The sequence below is a fragment of the Acomys minous genome (assembly GCF_964271855.1).
Source record: "Acomys minous genome assembly, chromosome: 14".
Taxonomy (NCBI): Eukaryota; Metazoa; Chordata; class Mammalia; order Rodentia; family Muridae; genus Acomys; species Acomys minous.
This window is the reverse complement of record NC_140496.1, coordinates 75,282,415-75,301,618: the sequence shown is the minus strand read 5'-3', so window position 1 is coordinate 75,301,618 and position 19,204 is coordinate 75,282,415. Positions and strand designations below refer to the sequence as shown.

Sequence of the window (19,204 nt, the reverse complement as noted above, 5' to 3'; positions counted from 1 at the left end):
TTTTATTCAGTCTATGTCCCCATCCACCCAACTGTTGGAACTACCCATATTCAGATTGGTTCTTCCATTTTTAGTTAAACCTGTCTGGTTTAACATCCTCATAGACAAGCTCAGAAGTACATCTCCTAGGTGATCCTAAATCTAGGTAAGCAGGCAATAAAGGGTAACCACCACAATTGTTTAGTATAAAAAGGAGTTAATGTTTTAGGAAAAGACTTTAATAAGAGTTCTGAAAAACTGTAAGGAGGTTTGTCTGTTTAAATTCTTGCTATGCCCTATAAATACTCAGGCTTGTTATTTGAATAAGTAAAACCCATTTCTTTTCCCTTTATGGTCCCTCATTTTTCTACATTGAAATCTGGTGAAATCATTGAGAAACATCAAACAATTCTTATACTTAGATATGTTATAGTTTGATCTTGCAAACATAAGATACTTCTTATCAGTGATTTTCACTTACAACTTTTAAATTCTTTTGAGACAGAAGTCACAAAGGATGTATGAGTCTTTCTAATGCATAGTTAGGAATTTATTTCCTCTCGTTATCCTGACTTTTGTTATTGACATTGTACCAAGGCTAGAATGCCAAGGCAGGAGCTACTGGCTCTAATATTTAAGGGGTTAAAACCTTGAGTCCATGACCGTTATGCCTCTACTTAGCTCTGATTAGTTAATCACACTAAAGACAAAATGAAAGTAAAGCTGCTGTGATTAACGTTTTCGAAGTTATAGCCAGAGGTAGTAGTTAGCTAGAAACAGTGATAAGTAAAATGAAAAGCTGATGCCTATCTATAGTGTCAAATTAAGAAAGAACATGGTTTTATTTATTTATTTATTTTTTTGACAGGGTCTCACTATGTAGTTTTGGGTGGGTGAGTGGCCTGGAACTCAATATGTATATCAGACTGGTTTGAACTCATAGAGATCTACCTGACCCTGCCTCACAGGCGAGGAGTAAAGGTATGTGCCACCATGACCAGCAGAAGGGAGAGACTGTTAAAAGTAGAACAGTAGCGCTGGTAAGACTGCCCAATGGGGCAAAACATTTGCTTCAAATCTGATGGCCTGAGTTCAATCCCTGACATTCACATGGCAGAAGGACAGAAGCATTGCCCTCCAGCATGTCCCATAGTAGGATGTGTTCCCTACATACACACAAACATACCCAATAAATCAATATAAAAATAGAGAGAAATACTTGTCTGAAGACCGTAAAATCTCTTGATGAGTAACATGGGATGCCCCACTAGTTTGAATGAAGTCAATGATCTATACTTTAAAGGACGGGGTGTCATTTTATTATTTAATCTCAAAATTCACATTGCTTACTTTTGATTTTTATAGTATAATTAAACATTTTAATAGCTTGAACGTTTTAATAAAAATAATTATTTCTATAGTGCTAATGATTTTTTTTTTGTAGTTTTTAACAACAGGTCTTGATTTTTTTTAAAAAAAGTATTCTAAAAGTTTCTAATCCTTTTGATTCTTATCATTTCTTCCATTCATTTGGAAAATACATCAGGTCAAGGTAACTGTTGTGTCAGTGCTGTTAACAACAGCAGTTTATAAATGCACAAACTTGTAGATGAAGTCGCGCACTATATCCACAGAGAACAGCATGGGATGTGTTCTGCCAACCCCTGGAGGAGAGGAATCTTCGATCTCTCCTTTCTGACTAGATAGGGCATCCATGGTCACTTCCTCTAGTGGATCCACTAACAACATCTCTCTGTCTTTTCTAGCTATGAAGACATTTAGGAGACCACCTTCCATAAGTGTGTGGTGAGAGAGTGTTTCCTTTCTCTTCTTATCAATTAACTGCTGTAAAATCCTAGTCAATACTGGAAGGAGGAGAATTTCTGTCATCTGAAGGAGTCAGGCCCTTTTAGGGGGGTAGGTAATAACTGACAGCTCTCTCTGCAGGCGGTGCCAGATCATGACCTCCCCTAATGTACATTAATTTGCATGCATTGCGGTTTTCACTTAAGTTCTCTTTAGCTCCATTGGCGATGAAATGACTTTAAGACAGCCCTGTGCACTTAAGGGTGGCTGTGTTAGTTATTTTTCTCATTGCTGAACCAAACACCTGACAAGAAGAAACTCAAGGAAGGGAGGGAGGGAGGGCTTATGGGTCACTGTCCAGAAGATGTCCATCATGGTGGGGAAAGCATGGCAGCAGCTGACAGCTTTCATGCGGGGAGCATGGAGAAGGCTCATATGTGGGTAAGAAAGGAAGTGGAGAAAATGCTGGTTAGGCTCAGCCCTTCTCCCATTTGTCTTCAGTAGGAAACCCCAGCACACGGAGCGGGATCTTTGAAAACAGGGGGTGGTGTATATTTTCCAAAGAGTGCTTGCTGTATTTACAGAGGACCCAAGTTTGGCCCCTAATTCCCAAGTTGAGAAGGCATCAACCTCTCCAGTTCCCATGGATCTGAGCCATGCACGCACACATGCAGTATATGCTCCTACTGACACATGCACATAAAATACACAAATAAAATTTGAAAACTAAAAATTAAAAAGACACACCAGCGCATCACAGGGACAGACCAAAGGACCTGTGGTGAGAAGACATATTGGCCATGCATGGTCTGAATTGCACATTTAGCAACAGAAGACACTTGCCACCCCAAAGGAAGAGCCATTCCCTGCCGCAGCATCTTCACTCTAGCAAGGTTCCCACCTGGTAGCCGGAGTCATTACAGGTCATGTAACATTTGCCGCAGTTGATGCACATTTCCTCACTGATCAGGGCCACAACGTGCTCCGTGCTGCTCAGCTCAGCAAACGTTCCCAGGTATTGCAGTGCTTTTCCAATTACATCCTAGAAATTGAGAAGTCAATTACTCACAGTGCTCAACTTAAAACAATTCCTAAATAACTAGTATCTGCCCATGTGTTTCCATTTTGAGCACATATTGTGTTGTGTTTACTTACAAGGCTTGGAGTATCTCAGTTCTCACAGATGAGTTCACTGTGACACCTAGCTAACTTGGTTTAGAGAGTTGGTCAGAATGCATGCCCAGGCCACTGACTATGGAGATGGCTTAGTGGTTAAAGCAGTTGACCAGAAAACATGAGGGTCAGAGTTTGGATTCCCCAACACCCATATAAGACCACATAAGATATAAATGGAAAGCCATTGAAGGAGATAACTAACATCTGCCTTGGGATTCCACATGAGTACACATGTATGCATGCATACATCTGTACATACACACCTACACACAGTATAGTCAAGCACACACAGAGAGAGAGAGAGAGAGAGAGAGAGAGAGAGAGAGAGAGAGAGAGAGGGAGGGAGGGAGGGAGAGAGAGAGAGAGGCGATAAAATTATTAAGACTTAAGTAGCTGAATTCAATTGATTTTCTGCTGGGCCCTCTATACCAGCACTTTGTATATAGACATTAAAGTAATGTCTTAGGTTTTTATAATTTACATTCTAGAGCTTGCATTGGGAAGGATCTAAAAGTAATGTAAATCAACGAAAAGATGCCGCATTTACACCAGAGACTTCATCTCGCTGGGGATGAGGGAAATGAAAACAAGAGTGCATCCCGTTTTTATTGTTGTGTTTTGATTCTTGATTTTCATTTGCAAGGTGCTCCGCTACCTCACTCACCTGTCATGTCTTGAAGAATATATTTCCTTATTGAAGAATTCTAATTTATGCTAATTAATTAGGTTGATCTAGCTCTTTCACTCTTAAGGAACTAGCGATTGCTCCATTCACTGCTGAAAATCTTTCATGCGGTTACACACGGCTTTGTTTCTCATATTAATGTAGATTATGCTTAATATGGGAAGCACAGAGAATGTTTCATCAACACTAGGAAGCACTTTGTTTCAGCAAACAAAACACAGGAATGTAACAATGTTTGTCAAATTAGTTTGCTGTCAAGATTTTCTGCTTTAGTTTTTAACCTTTTGAATGAGAATGGTTTGTTTGAATTCAAGGTTGTTGTTCAAAAAGGCAGGCTCTTGCTCAGAGTCCTCATTCTGCATCGCGTTTGGTATTTTATTTTCCACACTCCTCCCGGCCACTTTTGATTGTCAACTTGCTCCACTTTAGAAGAGGGGACCTCAATCGCAGAATTGATAGGTTGATCTGTGGAAACATTTCTGGGGCATTTTCTTCACTATGAATTGATGGAGGTGGACCCAGCCCACTGTGGGAGGGACCATCCCTATGTAGGTGGGCCCCGGGCTGTATAATAAAGTTAGCCAGATAAACTAGGGGACCAAGCCAGTAGGTGGCTTTCCTTCCTGATTTCTGCTTTAGCTCCTGCCTCCCGGCTCTTGCCTTGAGCCCCTGCTCTGACGTCTCTTGATTGCACGTTGAAATCAACCAAGTCTCCTAACTTGCTTTTGATCCATGTTTTATCAGAGTAACAAAAAGCAAACCAGAAAGCTGAGGTTGCTTGGGCACTAAATTAATATTATGAGTTTTTAAATGTTGACAGTGTTCTTATTATCCTTCAGTGCTGCCTCGAACACTTTCTTCACAGTGTGCCAAAGCTGAAGATGTAATTTCAGTTGGATCACAGTGTGTTTGCAGTGGTCCCTTGATGCCCAAATCTCTGTACCTGCTCACAATCTCATGATGCATTACCAAATATGGGGTGAGTATTACCACCAGAGAGGAGGCCGGTAAATTCCCCGACCACTGAACTTGTCAGGACACAGAACAGCAGTGTCCTTCAGCTTTGAATGGCATTAGGATTTCTTTTTTTTAAATGAGGGAGACTTAGAATTTTACTCCTATTTCTCTTCACTAATGTCATCTGTTGTTGTATTTTCTGAGGGATCTTTTGAATCCTTCTAGGTCTACTGCCATTTTTTTCAACATGACTCATTAACTCCCAGTCATTTTTCCCAATCTTTCAAAGAAAGCTCAGGTGCCTTTACTTCAGGAGGACTTCCTCAGTCTTTCAGTTTCCTTTCCTAGCCAAATGAACATGCGCTCTCTCTCCTCCCTCCTCTCTCCTTCTCCCTCTCTCCTTCTATTCCCCTCTCCACCTCAGCCCTCTTTGTCTTCTTTCTCTCTTCCTTTGTCACGATCTGGGATATTTTATCCATTTTGTAAAATCGATGATAAGAGATAGTTTTTGAATTCTCCTACACTTCAGGCTAGTGCCTTAATTTAAAATCATTTTCTTATTTAAACCTCAGACATTTTAGGGATGATGAGGTGACTGTGATTTAGGACATGAAATCAAGTAGATGATGAAATAGAGCCTCAGATTCCTGCTGCTAGACTTCAAATGCCGTGATCGTATGCACCGTGCTGCACTGACTCACTTGTTATTCTTTAGCAAATCCCCCCTCACAGTGCAAATATGATTTTAAATCTAGATTCTTGTTTTCTTTTTTCTTGTAAAGCAGAGCTTTAGTCGTCTTTGAATCAAGGATGGTATATCTTGCTCCTGCAGATCATTAAAGCACAACAGATAATCAAATATTTGTTAAATAAATATATCATTTGTGTATCTATGCCTAGACTCATAACAGTGATTACACAGTAGTAAAAGGTCTAGGGGATATTTTTTATTAATTTAGGCATTGCACATGCAAAAGATAATCAAGGAACTCAAGCAGTTTAATATTTTCTAATATTTCAAGATAGTAAATGCATGAGTTTTTATCTGGCTCTGAAAGAGTATTTATGTGTAATGGGAACTAACTTTTTAAATGCAAATAAATCTGTCAAAACATCCCTTGTGCAGAATCCAATCATTATGGGAGAAATCTGTAGTGAAACCCTCATCTGATGACTAGTCAGGGAAATTTCTAAAAAAATTTTTTCAGAAGAAACATACATGCTGAAGAGATTTTCTCTTATCAACAGTAAAATTGCCGTCTCAGTATATTAAATATCCATGTTGCTCTCTGTTAGAAATTTGTGGCTTTACTTAAAGCACCATTATTTAATACAAAACCAGATAGAAAGGCTTCACAAATTATTAGAGTCTTTACAAGTTATTAGCACAGAGAGTTAAAAATCTACTCATCATGGTTCTTTAAGTATCCCATCTTCATTTTTAATCTAGAAGAGGTTAAAAGAATAGTATCTGAAATCATTTTGGGAGTATCAAAGAAAAAATATTTTAAAAAGAATGATTATTTTTTTTGTGGCTAAAATTATAGACGATTCTTGAAAACTCACCACCTCCTAACTATACTACCAGCTGATGAATATGTCTGGGCATGTCCTGAAATTTGTAGTTTGTAGAAAGATGTGGTGCCTTGTAGACACACATCTGCTGAGTTTGTGGGACCTGAGTTTATTATATTCCACACAGGATGTGCACATACAAAGTTTGGGAAATCTGGGTAACCATTTCTGTTTACTAGGAATGCGTATGTATGGAGACACTGACACTTTATCCTTTAGATTACACTTCACACATTTGTTTGACTTGCACATGTGTGTGTATGTGGTGTGTGTCTGTGTGTGTGTGTGTGTGTATGTACTCAAAGTTGATATCAGGTGTCTTTCTCAATCACTGCTGATCATGCATGTTATGCTTTTGCAAAGATGAGTCAGTCATTATTTCTATTTGATATACATTTTAAGGTCAAAAAATATAGACTTGATCCGGTCTCTTATGTTTTACACTTTCCTCATTATGGGGAATGTGAATTTATTGGATTTGACCTACTTTTAAAGCTGATTGAAGTACCTTCAAATTGTGATTGTTATCTGGCACATTAACTGCTCTTCTAGCTTTGCGGATTATTAGCATATTTCCTACAATTCTTGTAAACACGTGCCCTTCAAAGTCTAGGACCAAGGACAGCATGCTGGGGCCAATCACTGTGACTTCTAACCGGACAGAGCCATGATTTAAACCTTTTGGTCTAGTTGCTTAATTACTTTGCCTTGTCCTCAAATGTACTATTTTCTGTTTCTCCGGTTCTTTTCCTGTCACTCCTTGCCTTATAAACCTATCAGAAGAGGAAATGAGATCATTTGGTTTGCTTTCACCTAATTTATGCTTATTCATAATAGCTTTGTCCTCATAAATGCTCCTGTGTCAAAAGTTTAGTAATCTTTGCACCATTCCCCTGGATTAGGGTCTGTTTCTTTTTCTTTTTCTTTTTTTCTTTCTTCTTCTTTTTTTTTTTTTTGTCTACTATAATAATCCTATCAACTCCCTGCCCCCATATCTATTCTGCCCTTCTTCCCTCTCTAGCTCTCTTTCTCCCTTCATTTCCATGGCTCTCCTTTGGTTATTTTGAGATAGGGTTCTGTAAACTAGGCTATCTAGAAACTTAGGTAGCCCAGGCTGGCCTTGATGCTGCAGCAATTCCCCTGCCTCAGTTTCCTGAAGGCTGGGATTACAGGTGAATGCTGCTATGCTCAGCTTACTTTTTCCATATTAAAAGAACTAAGAGCAATATTTATTTGTTTTTTATCACTGGCACAGGATTCTCAAACATAGGTGATTTCAAAATGTAAATGCTAACTTACTAATGGTATCCTGCATAGCGTGCTGAGCTAGGAGGCAAGCAGCAAGCGCCGTGAAAGGATATTCTTGAATTTGAACTCAGTAGACTTTGGCAAGTGAGGTGAAAGCTGCATAAGCTGAGATGGGGATGACAAAGACACACAAACACACGGGGATGGGTGGCTTCAGCTCAGAGGCTCCAGTCACAGTCCATGTGGCGTGGACTCCAGCTTGAAGTGGCAAGTTGCTGAGATCTGGGGTTTCACTTGCTTTGATAAAGTTGTATTCTTATATTTTACCTAGCATAGACTCTCAAATCTACTTTCCCTCCTCCCTTTCATTTCTAAGAACACACTCTACATGAGGATGCAAGGGAGGACAATGGGAAAGGAGCAGGTTTTCCTTCTAATTGTGATTTAACAATACGCCATCTGTTTGAAGCAGTGGGTGTATTTTTTCGCCTTTTAACAGACAAAAATACATTCCTATTTTGCCTAATATCTTTTCCAAATTCAAATCCTTCGACTGATCCATGTTTAAAGCTTACTGTCACCTTTTCCTGTTTATCATTGATAAGCTCTTTTCTCGCAGGACCACTGATCACTAAGTTATATAAATGCTCAACCTTAAGCTTCTTATTCTTGGGAAAATACATAGTGAATATGTTATCAAATTCTGATTGACAGCGTCTCGTCATTGGTCCACTTTAGGATAGAGACCAGGTGCCTCAGTTACTTGTCTTGTTGCTGTGACACAGTATCTGCCAAAACACCATAAGGAAGGAAGGATTTGTTTCAGATTACAATTCCATGAATAGAGCCCATGACAGTAGGGAAGCCCCAGAGGCGGAAGCCCAAGGCAGCTGGTCACACCGTTTCCACAGTCAGAAAGCAGAGAGAGGTGAATGCTGTGCTCAGCCTGCTTTCTCCTTTTTCTTTAGCCTGGGGAATGGTGCCACCCACATTTATAGGGTGGGTCTTCTTACCTCAATTCAAATAACCCTACTATGGATATAATCAGATATTCACAGATATTTTCACAAATATATTCAGAATAATTTACATGGTGAGTCTAAATCTCATTGACTTGACAATCAAGATTAACAGTCACACTGGCCTATGGGATTGCCTGCATAACTTTCTCCAAACTTCCTGAAATATGTTCACTAAGAGTGGGATATGTATGTATCAACACAGAGACTTTCTTTCTTGGCACACACATAAACCCCCCCCCCCAAAAAAAAAACCAAAAAACTAAAACCAAAACAAACAAAAAACAAAACAAAACAAAACAAAACAAAACAAAAACCCTCTAAGTTCAGATGAACAGCTACATCCTGTAGATTCCGTCAAGCGCCATTTCCCTCAGACCCAAGCTTTTAACAAGGAGTCAGAGCTAAGCCGATGTAGCAGTCTTCTTTTGACAAATGATATTCCCAATAGCAAAGGTTACTCGATTCCTTTTCAGGCGCTTTTCCTTCAGTGGAATGGGATTTCTATCTAAAGTCTGAAAAGACTTACACAGCTGCTCTATCTTGCCCGTCCATATTAACCACCTGGTTACAACATCTCTGATGTCATCCCAGGATGACATTTCCATTTTTCTTTCATTCCAGTGTCCCTCAGCTGGCTCCTTCTCACACACCACCTTCAGGCTTGTGGATTTCCATGAATGCACACGTCTGACATACACTGCTCCTTCCCCTGCCCTTTGGCTGGACCTCTTCATTCTAAGCAAGATATCTTTTCGGGTTTTTTTGTTTTTGTTTTCTTTTCTATTGTTGCATTCCGGTCAAGCCAGTAACCACACATCAATAAATCCACACACGACTTAAGAGATTATTTTTATAACCAAACTCTGCTCAGCTTTTAAAGTTCAACATGATAGATTTTTTTTTCAACTGCTATTTATTGGTCCGTAGACAACTGCAAATATGGATGGTGCTCCGGCCTGCTTCTCTGGATCCTTCTGGAAAATTTTGGGCAAGTCTCCCTTATTTTTCTTTCTGTGCAGGCCCCTTTGTGCTCTGTAGTATCTAATACGGGTCTTACAGTTTTATCTGAATGCTTTTCTCCTTCCTTTCACAATTCAATTGAAATAATAAAGTACTCGATCAGGCTGACTGGTCTCCTGCCAACACTGCCTTGCCAGTCTTATGAGATGCAGTCTATCTCCTCCTCCAAGCAGCAGGAAGAAGTGATGAAAACATCACTAGTGCCCCTAAACCATTCATTTTCCTACCCAGAAATTCGAAGGCGTTAGAGATACATTCCCAGCTTTATAAGGAGAATGAGAATTCGTTCTCATATATATCAACAGAACTGGGGCTCATTCCGGAACTTCATAAGGCTTGGCAGGCTCTCAAGCCTCCCTTATCTGCTGCCAGGGAGTAAAGCACGTTTCTCATTTTGCTGGGCCACATGCGCACACTGTTATGCCAGTTATTTTGGGTCAGGAAGCAAAATTGCTCCGGTAGGAGGCACTGCATGCTTTCCTGTATGTGGCACAGGTGACAGACATACATGTGTGTGTATGTGTGCATGTATACATGTTTGTATGTATATTCATGTGTTCGTACATCAAAGAATTTTTCAGAACCTCGCAGACTTCCTTATTGCAGTGCCTTTGACACTCCCGTGGGAGAGCACATATTTTTCTTCCTTCTCTTCAACCTGTGTTCTGGCTCAGAATTCTTATTCTTTTCCCTTTACATGCTAAGCAATTTCATTACATGGCTACACGCATGATAAATGCTATTGCTAAGATATGGAAACCAAGAGGTTGGAGTGATAAAGAGAAAATCATCTGGATGCTGGGCTGTGGGACTCTGCTGGATAAAGTTGAAGTTTGACTTCTCCATGTAACCATTTCGTGCTCGGTCTATGAAGGGGGGACTCCTTTTTCTTAGTGGGGTCCTCATCCCATCTGATCTGGTGACCCCAGATCTTATGAGGAGAGTCACATAGCCCTCAGGGAAGATTACAAGCCCAACCCTTCTAGGAGGAGGAAGTAGGAGGAAGATAAGGAACTTCAACAAGCACAGGGAAGTCCTGGAAGCACCCCGCCCTACGCTGAGATCCTAGCCTCCAGCAAATGACCTTTAATTGTACCTAGAAGTCATACCTTCACACACAGGATAATTAAGTACTGTTTTCTCCTTCTTGTGATAGGGCCCCATGTTACCGACTCTAAAATGTGGCACTGGTATCACTCCTTCTGGAGGCCAGCAGTGCCTGGACAAACCCATGGGATGTGGAACCCAGGCCAGCCCTCCGGATGCTGAATGGCACTGGGGAAACTCCAGGGTTCTTGTCATTCTTTAGAGGGGGAACTCAGGTACTCCAAGGCCACTTTTGGACTCCAAATGGTAAAAAGGGTCAGGATGGTGTGAGGGCTTGGCAGGCTCTTAAGTTCTGACCAGGCATTGTGATTTAGTCTTGAGAATGGCACCTCTTGGTGCCCTAGATGGGATTCTTGATGGATTAACCAGTCTGGTTTTTGTTGTTGTTGTTGTTTCCTTAAATTGTATTAACATTATTTAAGGGGAAAAAAATGTAGCTTGAGGGATGACACAGTGGTTAAGAGTAAGCACTGCTCTTACAGAGGGCCATAGTGCGGTTCCCAGGACCCAGGGGAATATCTCACAACTGCCTGGAATTCCAGCTTCAAGGGACTGGATATCTTCTTTTGGCTTCCACAAGCACGTGCACTCACATGCACATATTCATACACAGAAAAAAAACACATTAAATTAGATATATTAAAGTAAATTAAAAAATAAAATAGACATTCTTTTTAAAAATGCTGATTAACAACACTAGCACTGTGAGGAGATGGTCCAATTGGTAAAGGGTCTGCTGTACAATCATAGAAACATGTAGAAACCTGGATGTGCTGGAACATTCCCTTATAACCCCAGGGCTGGGGAGGCAGAAAGAAGCAGATCTCTAGGGCACACTGGCTGGCCAAGCCAGTGGAATCAGTGTGCTCCAGGCCAACAAAAAGAACCTGGTCATACAAAAGAATGACACAGGGTCTCTTTATGTCCCATTCTTACACACAAGTGGATGCATACATGCACACGCATTCAAACACACACACATGCACAAGCACACACACACACACACACACACACACACACACACACACACCATTTATCACTTCTCTGTTCTGTCCTCTCTATACACTCCTATTTGGCAAAACGAGTTGAATGCATTGATATCTCCACCTACTGCACCCCAGGAATTGCATATGGATTTAAGCTCTCATGACCATGTATTATCACAAATAAATTTGGACCTGATATTTTGCAAGCATAGTGACTGTCTTGAAACATCATCCCCAATGCCATGTAGAACAGTGCCTTAGGACACTGTTCAGATCTTGGCTTTGATAATGCCTTGCTAGCTGTGTGACCTTCAGCAAATTAGCTAACCTCTCTGTTTTTAAATTATTGAATCAGTAAAACTGGCGGGATACAAGTATTTCATCTCATCAGGTTATTGAGAGGCTGGGATGAGCTCATTTACAAACATGTTGCAGTGCTTGAAACCTCATAAGACCTCAATAAATATTAGCTTTTATTATTAATTCTCTGCTTAATTAACACTAATTTATTAAACTCTACTTTAAATATCACCACCTCTGCGAAGCTTTCCACAATTACCCGAGGCAGGACTAATCCCTTTCAGTTGTCTGTGTTCCCAAAGCATTTTGTTAGTATTTGATTGAACTGTAAATAATTTCTAACATGTGTCTTCTTCCCTTGCTATACCATGTGCTCCCAAAATATAGACTTCCGTCTTTTTAAAATGCATGCCATATTCCTTCTCCTTAGCATAATTCCTAGATGCAATGAGCACACATTGAATGCATGAGAGTGATCCATCGCTACTGAGGAATCTGCCACTCTCCTCAACGTTCTGGTGTTCAAATAGAAGATATTCAGTAAACATTTGTTGATGGACTGAGGCTGAAACTGCCTACCTGTGGAGCAGGAGACCATTCAGCCATATCAGTGGCCACAGAAAGAATAAAAGAAGCAAAGAAGAGACCCGTTGGGCACGCTGTCCTTTGAAAAACATTGTCATGTTCGAATCAGAGAAGTTGGCAAAGATTAGAATAGGGACATGTGAGTGAGAATCTTGTCCAGACCGAAGAGGCTCAGATAATATTGTGGGAGTTACAGGGCTCCTTTCAAGACAGATGGAAAACCATAGACTGTGGGAACAGAGAGAATAAACAAAGCAGAATCACGGAATTCAAACAAGAACCCTGAGAATCTATAAAGAGGCCATCAGAGGGAAGAATCACACTGAAATAAACAGATGGGGGTTCACAGAAGAAAATATTAGGCATGAAAACAGACAATTCAGGCCCTCCGTGGGGGAGGAAAAGAGGAAGAAAAGAAAATAGCATGTTAGGAAGCGAAGGAAGATGGTAGGAAAACACAGGAGGACTAATGGAATGGGATGGGAACACAGGGTGAGCCAGGTATTTGCTAGTAATGAGCAATGAAAAGAACACACACACACACACACACACACACACACACACACACACACACACACACACTTCGAAAGTGTAGGCAGGTAGGCCAGAACTTTTTGGCTGAACAATCATGTGAACACCTCATCAGACAGGGATTTTAAATAATGGATGAGGTGCATGGGGGAGGGGGTTTGTATGCAGGTGACAGTAGGAACAAGCCCTTTAGTACTGTACTGTTTCACACATATGCACACAGGGACACACACACACACACACACACACACACACACACACACACACACACACACACACACCTCTTCACTTAAAATACTGCAACTGAAGCCTTCTGACTCTATCTCCGAGGTACTACCAGACTCCCCTGTGTCATTCTTCCCTTCAAGAAACCCCAGTGGCTTTCTGTGAGACTTCTTCTATTGGAGTCCACAAGTTCTCTGTTCTTTTTTAATTCAAGATTCGTCCCCTAGACATCTGCATTGTTCTTTCATTCCCTGGATTTTGGGTTGTTAGCTGAGGTGTAGTTCATGAGGCAAGCATTTCTGAGTAACTCGTCTTGGGATGACTAGTCTCCTGATTCGGCTTCATAGGATGCTATGTCCAGATGTTTCTTCAGGATCCATGTCCAGATGTTTCTTCTCACTACAGGCAAGTTCCACGAGAGCCAGGGTTTGCTTGCTCTTTGAGTGCTATGACTGTTGCTCTACTGTTCTTTTTGGTGTTGGCTGGGAATCAGTGATTACTATGTAGCACAGTGGATTTTTATGTTGACATAGATGGTTGTTACAGCTAAAAGCTGTAATCCCAGTGACTGCATAAGACAGACAAAATGAAACCATGCAAGATGTTCTTTTTTAGCATCTGGGCATTCCTGACCTCGTAGACAAGGATTTCACTCTTAAATATTGATTTACATTCAGGATTTTAGACTCACCAAGATAGGAAAGATGTTTTCTTCAAGGCTGCCAAATACAAATAGCCCAAACACTATGTATATAATTCCTGATTGTTTTGTGGTTCTTCTTGCTATAGGTAGTTTATTGTATATATGTGTAATAATATAAATGTATATGCAAAATATTTTATAAAAAAAAAGAAAGTAAGAAAAAGAATTAGTCCACTCAGCCAGGCATGGCTTTAATCCTGGGACTCTGAGAGGCAGAGGCTGGCAGATCGCTGTGACTTTGAGGCCAGCCTGGTCTACAAAGTGAGTCCAGGACAGCCAAGGCTACACAGGGAAACTTGGTCTCGAGAAAACCGAAAAAGATAAAAAAAAAAAAAAAAAGTATTAGTCCATTCTTGTTTTCTCCCACGTCCTCATGTTCTTTATATCACTCGTCTATGCCTGTGCTGCCCGTTTGATGCCTCAGTGCCCCTTATTTCCACCCAGGGTATGAAGTAACAACAAAGGAAAGCACACAAGACAGTCCTCTTCATGATACTAATTTTTCTGTTCTTTTATCTCCCCAAGCATGTGCTCCCAAGTTTATTAATTTCAAAATACTCAATGTAAAATTTGTACCTCACCCCCCAGAAAACTTCACCAAACTTCAAGACACAAGGAACAAAATCCAGATTCGTTACATTTATTTTTTGTTAGCTCAATAAAAAAAAAAGTCATCAAAAATTTAGTCAGCTGAATCCTCTTATTTTCAATCCCTTCCTATATCTTATCTTTAGATATATGGGAATTGCTAAACCCTGAGTTGAGAATTAATCAAATTGTATTGGCTCCAATACAACCTTTTCCATCATAACTATTCATCAAATGCAAAACTATATCCTGGCTCACTTGATGTATTCTTTCCCCTCTCCTAGGGCTTCTTTCTTTTCTTTTCTTTTTTCCTGGTTTTTCAAGACAGGGTCTCTCTGTGTAGCCTTGTCTCCTAGGTTTCTAATCATATCTAGTTTCTAGGATCAATCAGCCCTCTCAGCCAGTACATTAATTACTTCAGTGTAGCTAGAACCACACTGAGAAAGGGCAACGTAGCAAAAGAATGCCTTCAACTATCACTCCAGAGAAGTCAGGCCATCATACCAGGGAGGGGAGTGGTGGAGCAGAAACAGTTCACATCTTGGCAGTCAGGGGCTGGGCAGGGCCAGAGACGGGGAGGGGAGACAGGAGAATACAAGTGGAAGCAGGACCAACATATAGCTACCCCCTACATCTATTTCTTCCAAGGAGTTCTACCACTTTCCTGCTCTTGCTGTCCAACTGAAGAAATAGCAAGGGCGGAATTCATTCACTAGGTCACAGCCCTCACGGTTATCTCAAGAAATGTCTTCACAGACAGACTCAGAAATGCAATTTGCTAATCTCTAGGTGTTTCTCAAACTATCTAGGCTGAAAAGGCAAAGCACTGCATCCAGAGCGTTTCCTCGGCTCCTTTGCTCTAAGGTAGGTCTCTTGAAAAACTCTACCCATATTATGTGCAGCACATACCACAAGTATTCCCATCTCTTTCAGTCTTTGTTTAATATCTCTCTCTCTCTCTCTCTCTCTCTCTCTCTCTCTCTCTCTCTCTCTCTCTCTCTCTCTCTCTCTCCCCCCCCCTCTCATATGCTTCATAAGCTTCCAAATTAATGGCTTCAAGTGCAGCTTAGTTGGTCATCAGAGTTTCCTATATCTTTACTCATTTTAGAGTTCACTTCAATGGGCCAAGCAGAAAGATCCACCTAACTTCTTACCTACACTGTGCATTCTGGCGTTATAGTTACTAACAAGTAGCAATTAGGGCAGACACTAGACTTAAAAATGTTTCTCACACCATCAAATTTATAACCCTATGGAGGCAAATACTTTCATTGACTCCATTTCTCAGATTAGTTAGCTGAGGCAAATTCATAGGGTTATGACCTGTCAATGGCATAGTTTGAACACAAGGATTACGACAGAATAGTCAAACTTAATTTAGGAAACTTTGTCACCAAAATTATATGCTGCCAAAATCTTACAAACATTGGCTGTGCTTCAATGAAGCAAATACCTTAAGATTTTTCTATGATGATGCACTTGCAATAAAATCACATAAATAAAAAAACACTGTTAAGCCCAAATTCATTTCATCAAAGAGAAATATCTCTTAGATACCATTTGAATGTGTTCATCCGAAGTCCTTGTGCTACAAACTTAACCTCCAAATTTGTATGTCAATGGTACTTCTCAATACTCCCTTTGGGAGGCAGGTGGAGTTAGATAAGTCAGGAGAATGGGGCATTAGAGCCCTTGTAAAAGAGGAAGCTATGTAAAAGAGCCATGCTCTACTATAGTAGAAAACCCTCGCTAGATGCCAGAGAGATGCTGTTGTCATGCTATTGGTCTTTCTCAGTTTCTGCAACTGGGAGCCAAATGAACTTTTATTCTTATAAATTTTCTAGTCTCAGATATTTTTTAAACAGTGACAGAAAACTGACTAAAAGGCACCACTCTTCTAACATGGTTTAATATATAATCAGAACCAAATTTCTTTCCTACTAGAGAAGGACACAGCAGTGGTATCCACTTCCTCCTCCTCCTCCTCCCTCTCCTCCTCTTCCTGCTCCTCCTCCTTTTCCCACTCCTCTTCTTCTTTTCAGACATGGTTTTGATACATACCTCAGAATGACTTGGATCTTCCTGAGAATGTTACCTACAGAATAGCCTGGGATGTTTAGTATTTGATTGATTGTGGTTGTGGGTATGCAAACTTAAGCATAAAGCAAGATGGCTCAAAACTGAATGCATATACAACACACACACACACACACACGAGAGAGAGAGAGAGAGAGAGAGAGAGAGAGAGAGAGAGAGAGAGAGAGAGAGAGACAGAGAGAGAGAGAGAGAGAGACAGAGACAGAGAGAGAGAGAGACAGAGAGAGAGAGAGAGACAAACACAGAGAAGATTAGAATAGGAGAAACCTGAGTATGATTGGAAGATGGATTGAAGAAATATTTTTGTTGTGGTTACAGGTTTGTATTGTGGGGTGTGCCTGAAGCCCCAGCTCTCAGGAGCTGAGGCAGGAGGATCTAGTCCAGCTTGAGCTATAGAGCCAAACATTGTCTTTCAAAAGGGGATGAAGGAAAAAACCCAACCTTCTCCCCAAATCTTGGCTGTGATGTTGCTATAGTTTCACACAGTGCTGTGGTTGAGACAGTAGAGTAAGCACACATCAGATCTCTCTGTTATTCACACTACTTGATAGGAAACCATGCTTCTTAAAAAAAAAATCAAACATCCAAAGTAAATAAACTTAAAAAGTAACAGATACACAGAAACACAACTTAATGATGATTTTGGTTTTGTCCAGAATAAATTCTCAGGTCTCAAATAAAAGGTCATGTTTTACTGAAGCTAAACTGAAAAAAACTCTCCAAGTGTAAATTATATTGAAACCCTGTTATAGTCTCATAATTCAGTTTTTTAATGCTCCCCCCTTTTTTTTGCTAAGAACTTGCCTTTTATTTTATTATTATTTTTTTCTTATGTCTTAAACTTAACTCTGAATTAAATTACTGGTAGTTGACTATGAAAATATACAGAAGTCTTCTTAACATCTTCAGACACATTAATGCACAAAATTTCCATGAAACACAAACCTGGAAGTGATCTAACAAGTATGACATAAATAAACTAAAGTGGGAAACAAACAAGCAAGTGATAAGCCGGGCGTGGTGGCACACACCTTTAATCCCAGCACTTGGGACACAGAGGCAGGTGGATCGCTGTGAGTATGAAGCTAGCCTGGTCTACAAAGTGAGTCCAGGACAGTCAAGGCTACACAGAGAAACCCTGTCTCGAAAAACCAAAAACCAAAACCAAAAAAATACAACAAAACAAAACAAAAACAAGCAAAAAATGGAATACTACTCAGCTATTAAAAACAAGGAATTTATGAAATTTGTAGACAAATGGATTGAACTAGAAATGATCATAATGAGTGAATTAACCCAGAAACAGAAAGAGTAAAATGGCATATACTCATATCTGGACACTAGCCTGAGGGGCATGTCCCATGAAAGTCCTCACTTAACAGGAAAGTGGGTCAAAGGGGAGGACATAGTATTGGGACTCTAGGTAAGAGAAGCATGGGAGAATGGGGAAATAGAAGGATCCAGAGGGTCCTAGAAAGCTATAAGAAGAACATTATGATGGGCAGATCTGGGCCCTGGGGTCATGCTTAAACTATGGCACCAGCCAATGACAATACATGCAGTAAACTTTGAACCCCTACACAGATCTAGCCAATAGACAGGACATTCTCCACAGTTGAGTGGAGAGTGAGGACTGATTTTCACATATTTGGCCACGTTCCCTGGATGGGGAGGCCTGGTGGCACTCAGAGGAAGGATAGCAGGCTACCAAGAAGAGACTTGATACCCTTTGAGCATATAAAGGGAGAGGAGATCCCCCTCAGTCACAGTCATAGGGGAGGGGGGTAGGGGGAAAGTGCAAGGGAGGGAGAAATGGGAGGATACAAGGGATGGGATAACAATTGAGGTGAAATATAAATAAATTAATAAAATATTAAAAAAACAAAAAAGCAAGCAAGTGATTATTGTATTATTAGAAGGCATTTTCATGGTAGACAAAAATTGTAGAAATGTTCAGAACATTGAAAGTAAAAAAAAAAATTAATGTTACATTTAAGGAGAAAAAAGACTTAATTTAAGCCAAATTTGAATGGGAAATAGATACATTTATGAATTCATCTTAATTTCTACCTTGACTGCAGGAATGGGCTTTTGGGGGATGAAGTGCTTTCTCTGGAGTAGTGAACAAGCTCCATTTTCATCTTTCTGTCCGATTTTACTTGCTGCTATGATTTTCTTGCGTTGTTCAAGGTAAGGTCCAAAGCTTGGCAGTTTCTAAAGGGAAAACATACAAAGTAGAAAACATATTAACCCATAGAAAGAAAAAAGAAACAGCATAAGGAGGTCTCTACACACAAAAATCATCAACAGACAAATGTGTATTAGGGGAGTGTTTCACATGCCCTGTTAAGTAGGTCTTCCTTCCTCCTACACCACTAGTTTTCTTTTTTTTTTTGTTTTTTCTTTCTTTTTAAAAATATATTTTATTAATTTATTCATATTACACCTCAGTTGTTATCCCATCCCTTGTATCCTCCCATTCCTCCCTCCCTCCCATTTTCCCCTTACTCCCCTCCCCTATGACTGTGACTGAGGGGGATTCCTCCCCCTGTATATGCTCATAGGGTATCAAGTCTCTTCTTGGTAGTATGTTATCCTTCCTCTGAGTGCCACC

The 19,204-nt window shown here is 40.3% G+C and overlaps 1 protein-coding gene across 2 annotated transcripts in view; it reads right to left on the bottom strand.

Moving 5' to 3' along the window:
• The window catches only part of DPYD (dihydropyrimidine dehydrogenase), an 867,929-nt gene that overhangs the window by 3,696 nt on the left and 845,029 nt on the right, over positions 1–19,204 (bottom strand). For both annotated transcript variants that reach the window (XM_084756838.1, XM_084756837.1), the window contains exons 21-22: positions 18,661–18,804; positions 2,687–2,827 (exon numbers count right to left, since the gene is read on the bottom strand). In XM_084756838.1, the coding sequence (XP_084612964.1) occupies positions 2,687–2,827; positions 18,661–18,804 (285 nt within the window). The remainder of the gene's footprint in view (positions 1–2,686; positions 2,828–18,660; positions 18,805–19,204) is intronic.